Consider the following 19,474-nt stretch of genomic DNA (forward strand, 5'->3'; position numbering starts at 1 on the left):
CATTAACACCATATTTACATACAGACACAGGTAATTGCTAAATTTGTGCATTGTAGCACAATGGATGTACTGGTAACGAACAAATGATAACACTCATCTCATTATACAGTATGATAAGATATCCTATTTCTCAATTTATGCATTCTTCAACTAAGTATCATTAGGATTTACTCTATTTTAGAGAAAACAAATGGTAAATAATCAGAGAAAATGACTAAAAAAAGAGGACAATCTGCACATGAAAATAATCCAGTATAATAATTATCACATAAAAATGCACCAAGATGTACATTGTACATATCCAGCAGCATCTATTCAAGCATTTTGAAAAGTCATACTCTTTGTGAAGTATGTATACAACCAATTCTTACACATTTAAAGAATATTAATATATACTTGCTGCCCAATTAGTTAACTACTTGTTATTGATAGACTTAACTACTATTTTAAAAACTAAGGGAAGAACAATCAATGAATGTGATAAACTAGCAGTTAATACATGAGTTATACATGAGTTTTTATTTTATTGGTTCTGTTACATTTTATAGGGTATCATGTCAAGACATTATAAGGTGTACGACATACAGTAAAAGCAACTGATCTAAGGACTTGTTATCACCGTTGTAAAACTTGTGGGATAGTTAAGATGGTATGTAATGATACTGAGTCTTACCAGGTTGAGTATAAAGGTGGCTTTCAGATTCATCCCACGTAGCTTATTGTGCTGAGCACCTTTGTGATCCCAAATGGTTGCTAGTAACTTGTCTTTCATGAGTGTAACACATTCTATTGGACTGTTCCAACCAAATCAAACTTCATTTGTAACATATTGCGGGAACTGTCTGAAAGCATCTTTGCCAGTTATATTTCTATCTAGGATATAGGCTGCTATAAAAACGATATAGTCATGACGATTAACAGATGATGAAGTCTTTAAAGACCTCAACTGTACACTACATTTATGTTATCACCAGGCATCAGTAGCTGTAATACATTTGTAAGTAAATCAGGACTCTTCAAACTAAATATACAAGACAATTGACAAGAGGTATGGGTAGACATTTCAGGAACATGTACGGGTACATTGTGACTGGTAATCAGGAAATGTTTGTGATTTTTTTTAGGCACATCTGAAGGTTTTCTGGCTACAGACATGTGAAGCACGAGGCCAGGTTCAATATCATGTCAGTTTCTCATCATCTGGTGGGGATTAGGTTGTAATATAAAACCATGTGTGTGACCAACTGGCTCCTTGCATAGGAAGAAGGCTACAACTTCAGATGTACTTGAATCATGCATTTTTATCTGTGCACATTGGAATAGTATGCATCTCACATGACTTTACATATGGTAACAAACATGTGCGTCAGCAGAACATACTGCACCTGCGCGAAATCTGGAGCGTAGTGTGTATAGCACTTCTACAGAATTCATCGCTTGAGGTTGTGTTCGCGTAGTTAAGAATGGTATCCCATCCGGCATCAGTAGTTTTCAAATGTTGTGTCAGAAAAAATATCTCATGCAATGGATAAAATTCTGAGGCGACATTGACCAACCAAACCAACCAACCAACAGAAACCATGGTTTGAGGCAGGCACAGTACGTTCTGCTGACGTGCATTTTTATCGAACACAACCAAACTTTGGCATGGCCTTCAACAACAGCACAGGACTTCAGTAGGACAGTGTGGGGGTTGACATCACGGCATACGGGACCGGCTCATTGTTCATGTGACCCATGGAGTAGAACTGTTCCTGCTCCTGAAGTTGATGCTGAAACTCATCCTCAAGTTTCTGTGGAATTGAAAACAGCATACATCTTTTAGAGAGCTACGTCTTACCTTTGAGTTTGTGCACAAAAAGGTCTTCTTAACAACTTTCAAATACATTTGTTGGTGCATCATTATTAAACCCACACATTACAGAAAAAGTGGATGCTTTCCTCTCACTTCATCGTTCTCACTAGATCTAGAGCCAGGTCTTTGAGACTGGCCATGTTATACATGCATGTATTGTTATTCAATGTTTGTTCGTCCTGCCAATGTGCATTACATGGACAAGCATGTATTGTGAATTCTTCAATGTTTATTGCCATACCAACATTGCAGACAAGACATTAGTATTATTATTGTGAAGATTTATTGACCCCCCTTGCCCAGGTATTCTAGATGGATAACACGCCTACCCACACCCCTCACAAGTACCCCACCCCCTCACACATACCTTTTTGCGAGGCCTCAGTTTCTCCCTCCACTCACGTAGCTCACGCTGGTGCTGCTCGTCAATTTCCTTCAGCTTCTGAGTCTCGTGCTCTATCAGCATGTGCCGCTTCTCATTCTACGTGGAAAATGAGGGTGAATTACTGACAGATGTCCATCACATGCCCTACTAGTGCTAAGGCCACCCATTGATATGAATTGTTTATCTTTTTGTTTACATAAGGAGCTCCGGTGGGCCCCAGTTTGGAAATGTGACCTCAGCATGACATATAACGTTACTAGTAAACTGTCAGACATTTCAGATAGTCAGTGACTGACGAAAGGCAGTGGATGCTACAGAGTACCTAAAACATTTGAACACATTTTCTAGTTGCTTGACTAGTTGCTTGACTGTTATCTTCAAGTTGGTACCTCATCACCTAGATGTCTGCCTTCATTGCGTGTCTACAGATACTGCAAGCTAAAAAGTTGAACCCTGTGCTGCCGGTATATATACATGTATGTGAACTCCTGATATGATATACCTTGGCCTGACCAGACATAGCTTACCTGCATCTGCTGCAGTTCCTGCATAGTGACGTCGTGTCTGGAGCGCAGTTCCTCCAGCTGTTTGCTGTGCTTCTGCTCCTGCCTCTGCTGCTCGGCTTTCATGCGCTTCGTCTCCTGTGTCTGGAACTACAACAACACACACTCGAGCTGACTATCCTGCAGTACTATCATACCGCACCAGGGGGCTTCCAAGGAAGAGAACTTCCTTTCCAAAAAAGGCTTGCATAGCCAGGATTTCTTACCACACAATCATTCTCTATTCAACTGACAATTTCTTTGCAAATCAGCAACATCCACGAATGCAGCCATACTTACAATGTGTATGTCCTGTCAATTTCTTCCTTTCTAGCCCAATAATTTTCCTAGAAACTGTGTCAAAACTTGTACCTATCCAAATAATTGGGCCTGTAGACAACTTTGATTCCGACTCCCAGGCTCCAAATTTCTTTTTCCCAGTCCCTCCTCACATCCACCAACCCTTAAGTATTTACCAGATAATCCAGGTCTTACCTAGTACCTAGAAAATACCTTGAAAGTACCTTGAAACAGAACCTCTTGAAACAGAGCTATGTCACCCTATCACCTCCATTAATTATAAAAGCAATCATCAGAGAGAAAGACACAAATATAATGTGCTTGTGTCTTTTTACCCTTCTACAAAATGCTGTTGGCAATCTAACACAAAGTCTGTTGTCTTAGACACAGTTAAACATGGCTCAAACACACCAACACTACTTTGTACCAGCTTGCTATTCTACCTGTTACAACTGTGCAGAAATCTATCTCATCCTCTCAGGTGGTCAGGCTATACATTACAGATAATATCTTCTTATGGAATTAGAAGAGACACCCTGGTGAAGACTGACAATTTACAATGGGCTACTTCTATCAAAGGACTGATTTTACTGTAGGCATAGACATTGACATACAAGGTTACACCACAGTACTCTGGCTGCAAATCAACTGGAAAAGGAAGAAATGGGAAGAGCAAAAAAAAAAAAAGAAGCTTGCATGCAGTGGAAATTTCTACATGACTTGGGTGGGATCTGTGTTTTGTTGATTATTTAAAGTGAGATATGTGATGGCTGTTTCCGTGGTCCAAGAGTGTAATCGACAGGGGGATTCCTAGAGATGGTGGGGGGAAGAAATGATCCACTGTGCATCCTGCAAGCACCCCTGCTCGGCAGTGGAACAGTCAAAAACTGACAAGAGATGTGGTGAGAGATGAAGCGTACCACTGAAAAACAGGGGTGTCCAATATAAAGTGGTCGAGATAGATGAATGCATATATTACGAGTGTAGGTGCAATATGCTGCAGAACTGTCCAACTGTTGTGCAGCTCCCAGGGTAGTGCACAGTGCAGAAATATCTATGATTTGAGGATGCATTTATGTTACTTGTGCAGGTGCAAAATTGAAGCTGTGCATGTGCAGGTATTTCTGATGTCTATCTTCGTCAGTTTATATATAGGTTTCCACCTGTGAAGTGTAAATTCTAAGAAACAAAGGAAAATGTTCCTGAACAGTTTTTAGCAGAATTTATAATTCCTAAATTCTGAGTGGTGTAAAATTTGTCTGGTGCACCAGTGCTGGCACATGTGTTTTCAGAAAAAAGTACTTCTGTTGGTGTCTTCTTGCACCTGCAGCACACACACAGGTTGTGCACACAGCTCTGTGAGTTCTGGAGTGCTTCACCGTGAGGTTGGACAGTTCTACAGGAGTACCTTACTCCCAGGTGTTAGTGTTAAGATGAGACAGTGTGCCTCCGTCTGGTGGGAGGGCGGCAGTCCGTCCAGTCCCATGCAGTAAGCTGTGGGTGAGTTCACACCGACACTACATCTACCAGCCCAGGCTGCATCCAGTCTACTACATTACCTGATCACCTAGTCACCCATCTAGAAGCTTGCCAAATACATGTATATCGTACCTTGCTGTATCTAAGTCTACAAGAAGCTTTGTTTTCCTCTGGTGCAAGCACAACTATTTGATTGTTTTTAACTTTTTAAACTTTTTAAACATTTTTAACGAGAAATCAAAATGCCAAATTGATAGCATCAATTTTAAGACATTTTTTCAAGGCAAAATCAAAATGCCAAATTGATAGCATTCATTTTAGGACACTTTTTTTTTAAGGCAAAAATTAGAATGCCAAATTGATAGCATTAATTTTACTCAGGACACTTTTTTTTTAAAAAGCAAAAATCAAAATGTCAAATTGATAGTATTTTAGCAGTTGTTTTTTTTCTAAACAGATCATTCTTCTGTTACACTAAATAATCTTGAACAGATGTGTTTTGCAAAGTCTTTCATCGGTTGATTTTTGCATGATGGGAAAAGCGTGGCTATGCCATAGACTGGAAGCAGAGCGGGCAGCGCTAACCAAGCTAGCATCTAACCTGCTTCATCAACTGTTTTTCCTCCTGATTGACTATGCCACCAACTCCTCGCAAGCTCCTCTTGAACACAGAGTCCTGTGGGTTCTGAGGGTATAGTTATGCTACATGTCAGCAGGCAGGTGAAGCTGGCAATGGGTAAAAGAAAAAGGCAAAAGACTAGAGGAGAGCTACTGGTTTGCATGCTACAGTAAAGCGGCTACTGTCACTTTTATAAGCTTCAGTTGGTTTTTATCTAGAAAGATTATAGTTGAGGATTTTGCTGTTATGAGTGCACATGTTTTAACTGCTAATGCAAACTTTCTTGAAGACTGGAAGTTTAAGTGTTTGTGTCATCGTAGAAGTCTAGAAAGGAGCTGTTAAGATGCTGTAAAAAAAGCTTTTCTACCCAGAATTTTATTTCAGGAGTTTTGTGTTCTATTAGTGAATCACAGAGTGAACATGCAAACCACTAGTACTAACTGCGACCTGTTACACAAAAAAACATGGCTTGGGGAAACACTGCATAGTTTTACCACATATATACAGTTATACACATACACACACACATTGTACATATATACACAACATACTCAGCCTGCCTGCTGTGTACCTGTTTGAGTTTCTCCTTGTCCTGTTGCGGCGTGCTCATGCTGCTGATACGCAGGCTCTTTTTGAACATCTGCTCTCGGACTTTCCCCTCGCTTCGCTGGATCTTGGGCAGACGTCTCTTCTCGCTGGTGTGTCGCCTGACCAGCTCATCCTGTTCCCGATTATTTATTCTGTTCACCTGCTCTATTTCCTATAGTAAAGCAGAAAAATAACTATCAGAAGAGCAATTAGAAAATTAAAAAGTTTGTTTTGCATTCCTAGCTGGAAAACACGCAACACTTTAGTTTTCTTATTAGTCACAAACATTTTTTTTTAAAAACATGTTCAAGCAAGTTCTCAGTATCATCAATACTGCTTCAGAACATGCAATTCATCTTACTACAAATAGAAAATGGCCATAAAGAAATGTTGATAAAATAGATACTGATTTTACGCAAACTTTCTTTCCCAATGGGTACTTTGAATTGAAACTCGTGATTGAGAAAATAATGCAAGTCCTCATTCTACAGGCTAAGACTCTGCCAGTCCCTGACTGTCCACTGTAAGTTGATATAAGTGCCCAGTGCTGTCACCTTCTCATGCCTCTTCAGTAGCTGCTGTCTCTGGAGGAAGAACTGGTCCTTCTGGTGCTGTTTGGTCTCCTGGTGTCTCTCATGGAGGTGTTTCTCCTCAAGTTCCCACACAGACGCCTCACGAGCTGGATGAACAAGAGACACCATTGCAAGTGGGCCAGTCATGTGGCACACAGTGCCATTTTACATTTTCCCAATCTGCTAGCATTATAACTCATCTAGGGCTTCAACTTATTCTAGCTGGCTCCCTGTCAAATTCTGACATTTGAAGGTCCACAACATTTCCTGAGTCTGACATTTTGACCTCCTGTCATTCAGAAAGGGTTTGCACCCTAAGGGGTACTCAAAGTAGCAGATGGATACATGATAACTTGAGGTCTAAGGTAGGGTTTGTTTACTGTTGCCAGCTGCTCTCTGAGAGTTTGTGCTGGTCAACCCTGATTTCTTTGTATATTCGGAAATGGGAGTGATGGAGAGTAGTTTTGGAGAATGATGGTGTTATCTGCCCAGTACACATCTGGACTGTACTCACCCCTGAGCAGCTGCTGTTTGTGCTGCAGGAACTCCCTCTCCACCTTGGCCAGCTCCAGCCTGTGCTGGTCCGTCATCTTCCTCAGGGCAAGCTCCAGGGCCTGGTTCTGACGAGACACAAAGTCCTGCTCCTGTACACACAAAAAAACTTGGCTTAAGAATGGCACAGCTACATTTGTTGTAGTTCGTTGTATAATTTTGATGTCTGGCTGTGAATCAACAACCAAAAAGGATCTAAGAGAGACTTTTCTGTAACAAGACAACTGAATTTTGCATTAGACATGTATGGCTTTCCTGAATGATGCATTCAGTTTGCAATCATATTATGATCGTGTGTCATACGTAACTTGCCCCTTTCCTTAACGGGGCAGGTTTGTTTAACATGTGACCTGGTAGAACTAAACATTGTTACCTTTTGTTGCTGTTTTATTTCTAGCTCCTCCTTCCTCCTCCTCATGGCGTCCTTGCGTTCAGACTTGGGCAGACGCTCAACATCCAGCTTCATCTCCTTCTGTTCCAGCTTCAGCTCTTCACGGAACTTCCTCAACTCCTTCTCCTATGGTAGGAACACATTGTTCAGTCACTTGAAGTTAGCAGTATTTACCAGTATTATATTTAGGCCTAGGAAAACAAATGTAGTGTTTCCAATTTTAGTCCTAAAGAAATAGGGTTGCTACATGTAGGTAGGGATTTTTCTTTTTCTTTTTGGATAACAAATAGAGTTTAACAATATAAAACTGAAATACATCATGACCAGGACTGTAAAAAAAACAGCCTCCATTTACTTGTGGGGAAGGGACAAATATTTTGACCAGTTACTTAATAAAAACATTTCAGGGGGGTTGAAATTCAGACATAACATCAGAATTTTTATGGCCTTACCACTAGTTGATCCCCAGAAGTGGCTAGGGTCTTAGGCCATAGACACTAGGGTCTTGACTCTGGGGCTATAATCTGGATCATATTTGAAAACTTACGGAAAATCACCACCATCTTACCTGCTCCTGGCGTATTCTCTTGGTGGCCAGTCGGACATCGGTTGTCTGTGACTCTTCCAGCTTCTCCACGTGCTGTTTCTGCTGCTTGGTCAGGGTGTCCAGCTCTGTGTCGTAACGCCGGGTCAGGTTCTGAGAGAGAGTTACATGTATAACATCTGTTAATGTAACATAAACACATGCAACTTACAATGCACACAGTTTATGTACATGTATGGGCAAAAATCTTCTTGTCCAGGCATTTGATTTTAATGGTTAACATTTCCAAACCAAACATCTTTGATTCCTATGTGAAATTTTAATTTAAGTTTGTATGATAGGAAAAAGCAATCATGGAAGTCCACCTGTGTTGGTAGTGATCATGTTGAACTTTATTCCAACACAAAGGGTACACAAATTTTCAACCACCACTGTCGTCTTCATCAGGATAAATAACAACCAATCACTTCCAAACATAAACCTGCAAGAGTTACTACAAACTGTACAAAGGAGTACTTTGGGGTGCAAAAATGCACACGAACTGGAACTGGCAGTGCGAGGGTAGAAGTCGTCAGACTTACCGTCATCTCCTGTTCGAATCTTTTCTCGGTGTTGTCGACCTGCTGTCGGATTTTGATGTGCAGCTCCTGCTGACTGCGCTGCTCCTGACGCTGCATCAACTTCAACTCACGCAGGTCCTGCTTCCTGGGGGGAGGAAAGGAAGGGTCTCAGTGTCATCTTAAAGCACCAGAGACTCTAAGACATGAACCACATGCAACGATACACATGTCTTATTACTATGTAATAATTACATGTAATTTTATGCTAGTTGTATGTAGCAATCCTATGTCTTTTATGTACTTCTGTTTTCTCCTGGAAGACTAGCTGTCACTTACATTTGTAGTCACTGACTGTCATACTGGTTGTCATGTAGATGATTACTCTTGGGTACTATGGAAATATTGTTATGGGCGGGGTTGTGAGTTGGGAGGGGTTGTGGGTTTCTGAGTTGTCTGCCTGTCCTAATTGCTTTGGTTGCATAGTGGGTGGGAGGTGATTACATGATACATGATTTAAAGAGAGGTCAAGCCTGAAGGTTTGGTTATGCACAAGAAACCATACAAGTCCCTTGACAATTCCAAGAGAATATATAAAAACAAAACACTTCCTGGAAGTCTTGAAAACCCCAAAAGTCTGATACATGTATCTTTCAACTGGATTTTAAGATCTGTTCGTTTTTGTTTAAGTCTAAAAAGTTGTAACTTATAGCATTGGACAGTGAGAAAACACTCACCTCAGTAACTGCTCCACTTTCTTGTCCTTGTCATCATCGTACACCTCCTTGACCTGAGTCTGGGTCACCACGCGCCCGTCAATCTCGATCTTACGTGTCTTCTTGATGGTTTTCTTCCTCCTGCTCTTCTCTTCCAGATCCTGGTCAGGAAAAACAACTTTATGTCATCTTCTGGCCTTTCTTGTGGGAATTAATGTCCTTGACCAATAACTGGATAAATACCAATTTAACCGCTCAATTGTTAATTGTGTGTATATTTTGTGAACATGGACCAGTTAGCTCTAGCCAAACACAATGTCTACACTGAGAAAAATGGTGACATTAATAAGGTGAAGAGAAGACTGTTGCATGCAGAAGTACAGGTAAACAAATTTGTCCTTTTGCATCTATAACCTGGTGCTAAATTGGATGCCCTAATTCACATTACACTTCCATCCTCCCACAGAGTTTTTCACTCACCAGTCCGTCTGACCCTTTTCTTTTCTTTGATGGCTCGACTTTGGCTTCAGGAACCTCGTTATCCATGGTGTGAATGCTGCCACTGTCAGCTGAGTTCTCTGACTTGGCGTCCCCGGAGCCCTGTCTTCTGTGCCTGGTGGGTACCTCTTGTGGCTCCAGTACTCCTGACAAGGGCAGAGGCACACTGTGGGGAGAATCCTGGGACTCCCCTTGATCATTCCCTAGCCGCTGAACTTTCTCATCAGGAAATATCACAACTATCTCTGCTGAAGCACTTTCCTCAACGTCATCCTCGAAATGTTCAGTTCTGGACTGACTGTCTTTGGTTTCGGAACGATCGTTTTCAACACTGGGTGGCTTTGGTAAGGCATCTTCCTCAAGGACACCGACAGTTACTGAATCTTTTTCGCTCTCTGGTTCTGCAGCCCTTTCTCCAATGTCCTCCCTAACCTCGGCTTCGTTCCCCTCTTGCTTCTGTGTCTCTGTGTGTACAATTTCCAGCAGTCCATTCACAATGTCCATTGCCACACTCGCCGAACTGTCTTTCAGTTCGTCTACGTCGGAATATTCTGGCGAGAAATCTATAGTTTGCTCATCGATGGATTCCTTGCTCGGCGAGCCAGGTGCCTTGCTTTCATCGCGGAATGCTTCAGGTGGTGCCAGAACGGCGTCGGAAGATTCTGACCCTTCTCGTTCCTCTACAAGCGTCTCGTTCACGCTCGGTAGCGCTATCTCTGAACCGATATCAGGCAGTTTCTCGGTGCTGCCGTTGGTCCCAATGCCTTCATCTGAAGACTTGTCTTCGTCCGCCTGCTTCACGACCTCCTGTACAGGAGGAGGGGGGCGGGGGCCTTTCTCTTGACCGGCCCTGGCTCCTCTGTGATCTCTTCAAGTGGCTTCTCTGTAGCTCCCACTGCCGCTTCATCCGAGTTCTTGCTATCCGTGCTCTGGAGACTCTCGCGACTCTTGTTTAAGTCTCGTGGCTAGAGAAGGAAACAGGCACTGTTAGACATTGCTCCAGATAATGCAACACCATCTAAGCATGCTACGGCAGGGGAATGGATTGTTGACATCTGTAAGTTAGAACCTATTCTTTTAACTATTCTTGGGGTCATTTCGATTTTATTTGAACAAGCCAAGCGTTATAATAATGACAATGAACTCAATAAATACTAAAATAGCTTCCCATTCTGCATTTCTTATTTTGAAAACCTGTCTTAATCTACTTTCAGTTTCTCAAGTAATTTTCATTCCTCTTTGAAATTTTACAGCACAATGATCAAGTTACCGTTGTTGGTTCCTCTTCCTCTTCATCATTCTCTCCCTCTACTACTTCCTCCACCACCTCTGCCTTCGCCTCCGCCACCAGGTCACGGATAGGCTTCTTCTCTTCTGCCGTCCTCACGAATGGATGCTGTAGGAAAACATCACATTACAATCAATACCAACAAAAGAGACTTCTTTCTTCATCAATCACCGGTGACTTACTCACTGCTCAATACAACTAAGAGGACAGAACTAAACCACAACAAAAAGAGGCATTCATCAGTTTCCAATTTTCTGGAAGATGGGTATTGTAGATAGCATTTGCCTATCTTTGTGTAAAAAAAGGGAAATTTCCCCCTTAAAAGTAAAATAGTAAATGATTAAACTTTTTTCCAAATTTTACACATCAAAAAGCTTGGCTTCTTCCAGCTGGCAGGCTATTTTCCCTACCTTGAGTAACTCTAGCAGACAGCCTTCCTTAAGGGATCTTGTGCACAATGCTTAATGCTTGTGGCCTGTGACGGGAAAATTTGGGCTGGAAAAGAATGGTCATCTTTGGCTGATGGTCATTTTCTGGAAGTTTGACTGTACATCAAACAGGTACGATGGCCAACTGGGTGGAGTGTTTGTTTTGCATTTGGTATGTCATGAGTTTGATCCAAGTCATACCAAAAGCTGAAGTAAGTAATTTTTCCTACCGTGAGCAACTCTCTAGCAGACGGCCTTCCTTCAGGGATCTTCTGCAGGCACTGTTTGAGGAAGTCGGCGAACTCTCGTGACCAGCGGCCCGGATCCTCCAGCTGCGGAGGCTCCGACTTGGAGATCTTGATGAGGACCCTCATGGGGTGCATCTCGTGGTTGGGCGGCTCCATCTGGGCAAACTCGATCAGCGTGATGCCGAGGGACCAGATGTCAGCCTTACAGTCGTACGGGGTGTCCTTCACTGTCTCACACAACACCACCTCTGGGGCCATCCTACACAGGAAAATGGTTTTAAGAATCTTCAAGATAATGAAAAAACATAATTTAATAAACCTTTAGGTAAGAAGAATCTGTCTATTATACTGTTGTAAATGAATTTGATTCAACAGTGGCAATATAAATTCAAATTTGCGGTTTAAACAATCCTGTAGTACAGTAGTCATACAAGAAAGCCATATTTGTGGTGACATGAATTTGTGGTGAAGAGGTTACCGCAAAAAAAACTGTCATGTAGGCATAAGAAGTGCTAAGAAGTTGTGAAAAGTGAAAAAGGGCCAAATTATCTCTTCCAATGGTGTACCATTATACTGACCAGTAGGGGGTTCCAATAAAGGTGTCTCTCTTCTGTCTTGTGTTGCTGTTCTTTGCAGACACTCCAAAGTCAGCTGGAACAAAATATCACATTGTTAAGGTTTTTTCATAGTATGAAAGTTCATCTGTGTTGGTACAAGTCTTTATTTCATAAGGTTTTTTCATGTTCTTAACTTTATTTCCATCTTTTACACACTACCATAGGATGATTTCTTTTCAAGATGAAAGGTTCAATAAGGTTTGTATCAAAACTAACAAATCAAGAAGAAATTGTACCAAGCCAATTTTCATATTTCCTTCAGACACGAGCAGTACATTGATCAGTTTTAAGTCCCTACATATCTTGTTAAAACTACCTAACCAGCCAACAAAGCCATAACAACCTAACTTGGCAGATAACTAACAGCACCTACCCAGTTTGATATCTCCCTCAGGTGTGAGTAGTACGTTGCCAGCCTTCAGGTCCCTGTGGATGATGTGGTGAGTGTGCAGGTAGTCCAGCGCCTCCAGCATCTGTCTGCAGATCACACGGATCTGAGGCTCCGTCAGGGGGTGGTCCAACTCTGGGGGAGGGGAGAAAACGGATCAATTCAACCAACAGATGCAGCTACAACAATCCTTGAATGTTTTAGTAGCTGTAGACAAAGATGACTCCTTTGTCAAGCACAAAGTTCTCTTGAGATTGTAAACTTTTAGCATGTAAACCAGTAATGGACTGCTGAACTTTCATTCATGGAGAGGCACTGTAGTGTTTTAAAAGCAGAGTTCTGAAGATCGCTATTCCCTCCACAAAACAAAGCATTTAAAACCACAGAATCTTTCTAATTCAACTGTAAATACGCTTCAACTTTCCTCCCACACCCTTGGCTTTACAGGAGCCTAAGAAACGTAAATCAAGATTTACGAAGAGCTTCTTACCTAGCATGATGTCGTCTAAGGCACCGCCTGCACAGAACTCGATCATCATCTGTAGAGAAAAGAATAAATATCCCAGACATGAGTCAGACTACTGAAACGTTCTCAATACTAATCATATTGTCGTAAGATGTTTCAGTCACACAGACTGCAGATAATGACGTTACAGCCAATTAGGGTTTAATAGAGTGTTTCTGGAAGTATTTTGCAAGGATGCTTCGGAGAGCACAGTTCATAGGGTGACGATTTCTTTGAGTATGAGAAATATTGATTATAAATTATGGATGGCTGCAACTGTTGCATAGGACAAAGGTCATGCAAATATAATTCAGGAAGTAGATGTTTTTTAAAACTGACATGTAATAAAGCTCAGTTGTATGGAACTTCAGTTTTTGGACTTTATAATCAAAACACTGTGAATATGTGTTTTTGTTAGTCTATGGTATAACAGGATTGTTTCAAATGCAAACATCAAACAACAGGAAGCAAAACCACTGTGAAAGTTTCTGCATTTGCAGCAATATATGTAAACAGATCAGCAAGTTAGCAGAACGAAACCCTGATTTTTCATTGCTTTCATTGGATGTTTGGTCAACATTGCATCAGAATTTTTGCCTGTTGCAGACGACATCTTTTCTGACATAACATTTGAAAACTACAGACGGGATGTTAACCTTATATGAGCAAATACGACCTTCATATGAGACGTTCTGCCAAAGTGCTATGCACAATACATTACGGGTTTCACACAGGTGCAGTACGTTCTGCCGAGGTGCTAAACAGATCCTAGAAGCCTGTCGTACCCATAGTTTCCCATCGTGGAAGTATGCGTCATCCAAAGCGACCACGTGGCGATGGCTGCACTCCGACAAGATGTCGATCTCCACGGTATAATCCTCCAACTCCTCCTCATTCTTGATTTCTATGATCTTGGCTGCAGCCAGGTTTCCATTCTCCTTGTGTTTCACCTGTAGAAAAGAAGGACCTATGGTCAGACTTTACCACCCTTTTCCACTAGATAGCATTTACTGTCCGTCCGTTGAGCTACCGAAATTGGACTTGTGTGACCCTTCATGATTGGGATTTGTAAAAGTATGATACAATGCATAAGGATGATCCAGAAGACTAAAAAATAACAAACATTGAAAAAATGTCATCTACTTCTAGGAAACTTCTGGAAACCTGTCAAATATTTGACCACTCAGCAGTTGAATGTTGAAAATGAAAGGGGGTGTTAACAGAAGTGTTCTGTTGTGCTTATTGTTTTCACCATTTCCAACAACTCAACAAACAACATACATATCTCTAGTGAATCATTAATTTAAAACCCAGATTGGAAAGCAGCAATAACCTAAGGACAGCTTGTGCATAAACAATGCACGACTATCCAGGTGAAACACTACCCTGGAACTGTATGTCTGGTCTGACCTGGTTTTACTGACCACAGACCTCCCCAGCATATGTGGACTTACCAGTTCAATAGAGTGTGAAATGGAACAATCCACATGTTATTGCAATTCAAAGCTATGATTATGTAAATTCAAGTAAGGTATGATTATGCCTATTATACAGTGGCCAATTTGTTCGATATATTTCCACACATAACAGTGCTACAATACTGGATATTAGTATCTTGCAAATAACACTTCTTTCACACACTGTGACAGTTTCAGTAAAATTTCTAGGAAAACATGAAACAACTTGTAACATGACAGGCAGTAAAATTCCCACGATCAATCAGATAACACTTCAACTTATGTCAGAGCTTTCAACTTTTCATCCTGTAAACATCCAAAGGTCTCCATGTACTTTCAACTTTTGCCCTTGCTGGTAGAACTTTGCCTTAATTGCACGCTTTAGCTGACGAGTCGTGATATAAAACAGCTATGATACAAAAGTCAAAATAACAATGTGTCAACATCACTAGAAGCCCTTATTTTCAACTAAATATTGTTTTTTCAAATTATAATTTCCCAGTCAGAAATAATGTACAAATCCATATATAAGTCCCCTATGGTGAATCTGAACCAAAACATTAGTACAGTTACAGTTATGTACAAAAACATCTTTTGCATAAATACATGGAGAAACAAGCTGTTCCCTCAAAGTTAATTGTAATACAATGGCCGTCATGGGCCCTTATTGAGGAAAAGGAGAATCTGAATGGCTACATTCCCTGGAGATCTTTGATAGAGTCTATAGGCTATAGCCCATATTGTTGTTTCCAACAGAATTTTCCTCAATATTCTAAAACCCTACCACATAACAAACCACTGTTCCAATCTTCAATGTTCAAGACTGACAAAAGAGTTTTGACATATGATATGGCTATATCTGGAGTAGACTGGGCAAACAAGCAATATTTATTAGTCATCTCCTGCAAATACATTCTCTGTGTAGATTCATTGTACCATTATTTATGTCCTACCTGGGCCGCGATTACGTTCGATACGGGTGTTCCGGCCCGTGTGATAACTAGCGGTACGGCCCGGGGGTTCTTAACGCGTACGGCCCGGGGCTTCCAAATGTTCCATAGAAAGATTCGAACGCGTTTCGCCCTAACCGCGTGCAACGCTTCCGAAAATTCGAATGCAAAATTCGGACGTTGGAAGTGATGTTGTTGCGTTTTTTGGGATTAGTGATACCAAATTTTTGCTCATTTCGCATTGAAAGGCCCGTTTTCGTGGGTGGGTATGACATAAATAAAATACAACACAGTGTATTCCGCATCACCCTCGGTCCCAGCCCTCCCGCGGATCGGATCTCCCTCCGGCCTTCGGCCGTCGGGCGATCCGACCCGCGGTCGGGCTGGTACCTCGGGCGATACGGAATACACCGTGTTGTATTCTATATTTATAGGCCTAAATACTAGTAATCTAACACAATGTCCAGAAGACATGACCCCTCGAGCTCCCTCCCATTTTTATGTACAATCCTGCCCTTTAATGGCCACAAGTTGATGGTAACACCGCCCAACAACTGGACAAACACCCAAATCAGGCAGTCTCAAAAAGCTGTGGATGGAAACTATGTCAACAACAATTTCAAGTCCAAAGGTGGATTTCCGCATACTTTCCCAAAACCTTACCCTCCCGAGCTACTTCAGGGCTCGTTCATCTGAAACAAAGCTAGTGCTTCTTCCTTTAAAGTAAGGATTATTAAGCATCGTAACAAAAATACTGGCAAATGCACTGTTTTTCTACATGAGTGCAGCCAGCACATAGTTAATCATTGACAGTGTGCACAGGTTAAATTGCCCCCAGCCAAAGTGTGCCAAAGAAAGGAAGAAGTGACCCGCCCAAAAGGATAACAATCGAACAGACAAGCAAACAGGTCCACCTAGGCAAGTATGAAGGCATTAGATGCCAGTGTTCTATACTGGGAGTGATGCCAACAACAATGAATGGTCATGATATGCAACTCAAACAATTTTAAACACCTACTGGACATGACTACAGCAACTTTACCTTAGCACAGATGGCTATGGTAATATTTGAATTCATGTAGAATTTGGTAGCGGGATACTATATTATTGGACAACCTGGTTCTCTTGTTTCAAATGTGTTAAGATGGATAAATCAATTTCTAGTGAGAAAGTTGTCAAAACAACCTTCAAAGAGTAAAAATAATATATTTATACAATGTTGAAAGTAACAAATTGTAGCAGTACTAAAAACATTGTTGGAAAGGGAAAAATAATGGTAAAATTCACTGTAATTTGATAAGTTGAAAAGTTGGCATAGAAATAAAGAGCATATGATATGTTCTGAGAAATTTGTCAGAACATTTTCAATAGCCACTTACATCCCAATTCTTCCTGACTTTACAGTCTATCTCATACAGTCTACTACTAGGACTTCAATAATACTTTCTCTTCCCATAGCTTACCCCTCACTGCAATCAATTACAATTAGGGTATTGAAGTGCAGAACAATAGCATTAGCATACTGGCTATTCATAGCACTAACAATAGAACCAGTAATCAAGGGAAAACACCACACACCCTAAACAGTACACCTGTTTCAACCTCTTAGCTGTAATAGCTCAGGCATTGTGATTTCAATTTTAGACCCTAAATCCTCATTTGCATTGCCAAAATTGTATTTGTATTAGATTTCCTCCTTCCGATGTGGACAATAGTAACCACTCTAAATGGCTGACTTGATTTTGTTGAAAAAAAAAATCTTTTATGCAATCACAATTTTGTAAGCTAAAAAGGATGCAGTTGTTTCCTATACAAGAGTCAACACTTTCACAACCCAATATAAATGTTGGTATTATTGTAGCTACGTTCCCCTTAAATCTGTCACATATTTATGAAATGCCCCATGCTTACACGATAGGACTGTAATCAAGGGGGGACAAATCATCAATTCTGCCAGACGGACATCCATTAGGCTTGGTAATGGGATTGCGACAGGGTGTGAACACCCTGAACAATCGGCCCAGATCGGAAGTGCTGCTGCATATTCAGAGAGCCAGTGTTAGGAACAGAACAGGAGCCCATTCTGTTACATGGAATATTTCTAGTGAATTCAGTCCTGGAATTTACCTTGATACCGTCTTCGGGATGATGAGGTATCAAAACATATAAATGTCACAAATGGACCCAAAAATTTCTAGTCATACCTCATGTGAAAGACAGCTAAAGAAATAGAACCCTCACCTGTTCTAATGGTGAGAACATTGTGTTTGCTTTCACATGTCTATATTTAGATTGTGTACTGTGTAGTGTTACATGTACAGATGGTAACACCTGCCATGGTAAGACTGGACATTTTGTTTACTGCCACACTCTTACCCACCACTTCACAACTGGCAATACGGTACAATTTCGGATTATTACAGTAAGTCCTCTCAAAGGGTAAATCCCTTTCAAGGATGTTATGGTTCAAAATTGATATACAGGAACATAAGGATATGGTTCTGTAATATTGTCAAAACATAAAAAGTTCGCGGTGAAATCAATGAAAAAGGTCTGCTCCGTAAATTTCCATGAGTTACACATCTTAATGAGTCAATGAGTTCAGCGAATAAACGTTAGTTTTAGACGGTTTCAATCGAACAAAAGAGAAGGAAGTAACAGAGGTGGGGAGGGGGGCTGGCGGATAACCGGATTACTCAGTCAAGTATAACGGGACGGCCCACTTCATAACTACCAGCCATACGGACCGAGCACTGTCAAGAACAGCTGTGTGTTATGGTTTTATAAAGGTCCTGTTAGAATCAGTCATAACCAACGATCCATATGAATAGGTACTACTGTACTAACTAAATCGCCCACCCTAACCACAGGCATGTGTGGCGGTGCCTACCTTGTACACTTTGCCGAATGCCCCGTCCCCGAGCTCCCCGATCGTCTCCCACACCGCGTTCGGGTCCACGTCCCGTCTGATATGCTGGTAATACTTGGGTTTCTTCCGCTCCTGCCTGATGCTGAAGATCTTCTTGAAATCCAGGAGCGGCATGTTGTAACAGTTTCACTTTGCTGTGGGAAGAAACTTGCAACTATCTGTGAGCCAACTCCAAAGTCAACAAATTGATGACGCAGTTTGGAACACTACGAGCCTCAAATTTGGTAGATAATGCCCCAGTCAAAGAGAAAACGTATGGGATCAAGGTCCCACAGTTACATCAACTTCAAGCAGGCCTCAGACGGCGATTGGGACAAAGAAAACCCGCAGTCAACCGAAGTTCCCAGCACAGTGATCCTCCATTTTGAAAATACTACCACACCTCAGGAGTGACGTCATATTCCAACCCATAATAGTCTTCCGACACGTGACATCGAGAAGGAATTTTTTGGCCACGCCTCAGTCGTGGGTCCAAACCAACCTCAGCATAACAAGTTGTTTACATACTAATAAATCCCAAGTTGTAACGATGATGCGTTTTCCTGTTTCATTAGGCTTAGGTGGATTAATGCGCCACCTTGGATTGACTTCTTTGGTTAAACTTATTAAATTGGTTACACTACAAAGTGAGACCAGCCATGATGTTGTGTCTTTGATATTGTATAATGAATTGTTATGTTTTGCTATTTTGATATTCGTAACTTGTTGTTAGGTCCTGTATATTGTATTGACTTGTCCTGTGTTGTGTTGTATGTACCAGTGGCAGCCGCCACCAGCCTTTGGCTGCCTGGCTCCCACTTGTAATGCGTTGTTTGGCATCACCAATAAATGAAATGAATGAAATGAAATATCAGAGTTCTGGAATTTTTAAGAACAAGACAGTACTCCTTTTTTTCATGTATATATTCTTTACAGCTGGGCAAGCCAGGCTAATGATTGGAGCACAGTGTTAGTAATTTAACGCATCATCATAATACATGTTTCTGTTGTCCATTGAATTTTCCAAGGCATCTAGCCTATTAGCTCTTTGTCCAGTGCTCAGCAGATTAGAGAGCCGCCACATCAA

At 41.3% G+C, this 19,474-nt stretch overlaps 1 protein-coding gene across 1 annotated transcript; it reads right to left on the bottom strand.

Annotated features, from left to right (window-relative positions):
- Positions 1-239: 239 nt before the first annotated feature.
- Positions 240-18,863, bottom strand: LOC109471129 (STE20-like serine/threonine-protein kinase). The gene is given in 19 exon segments (XM_019770354.1): positions 240-1,793; positions 2,223-2,336; positions 2,768-2,893; positions 5,752-5,940; positions 6,323-6,447; positions 6,855-6,984; positions 7,266-7,409; positions 7,852-7,980; positions 8,409-8,532; positions 9,122-9,261; positions 9,581-10,425; positions 10,428-10,563; positions 10,869-10,994; positions 11,545-11,821; positions 12,141-12,213; positions 12,553-12,702; positions 13,058-13,106; positions 13,858-14,022; positions 18,370-18,863. Coding segments are annotated over 19 exon segments (3,315 nt in total). The 5' UTR covers positions 18,523-18,863; the 3' UTR covers positions 240-1,673.
- Positions 18,864-19,474: the final 611 nt, after the last annotated feature.

The sequence above is a fragment of the Branchiostoma belcheri genome, unplaced genomic scaffold (genome assembly GCF_001625305.1).
Source record: "Branchiostoma belcheri isolate BF01 breed outbred unplaced genomic scaffold, Haploidv18h27 scaffold24, whole genome shotgun sequence".
NCBI lineage: Eukaryota > Metazoa > Chordata > Leptocardii > Amphioxiformes > Branchiostomatidae > Branchiostoma > Branchiostoma belcheri.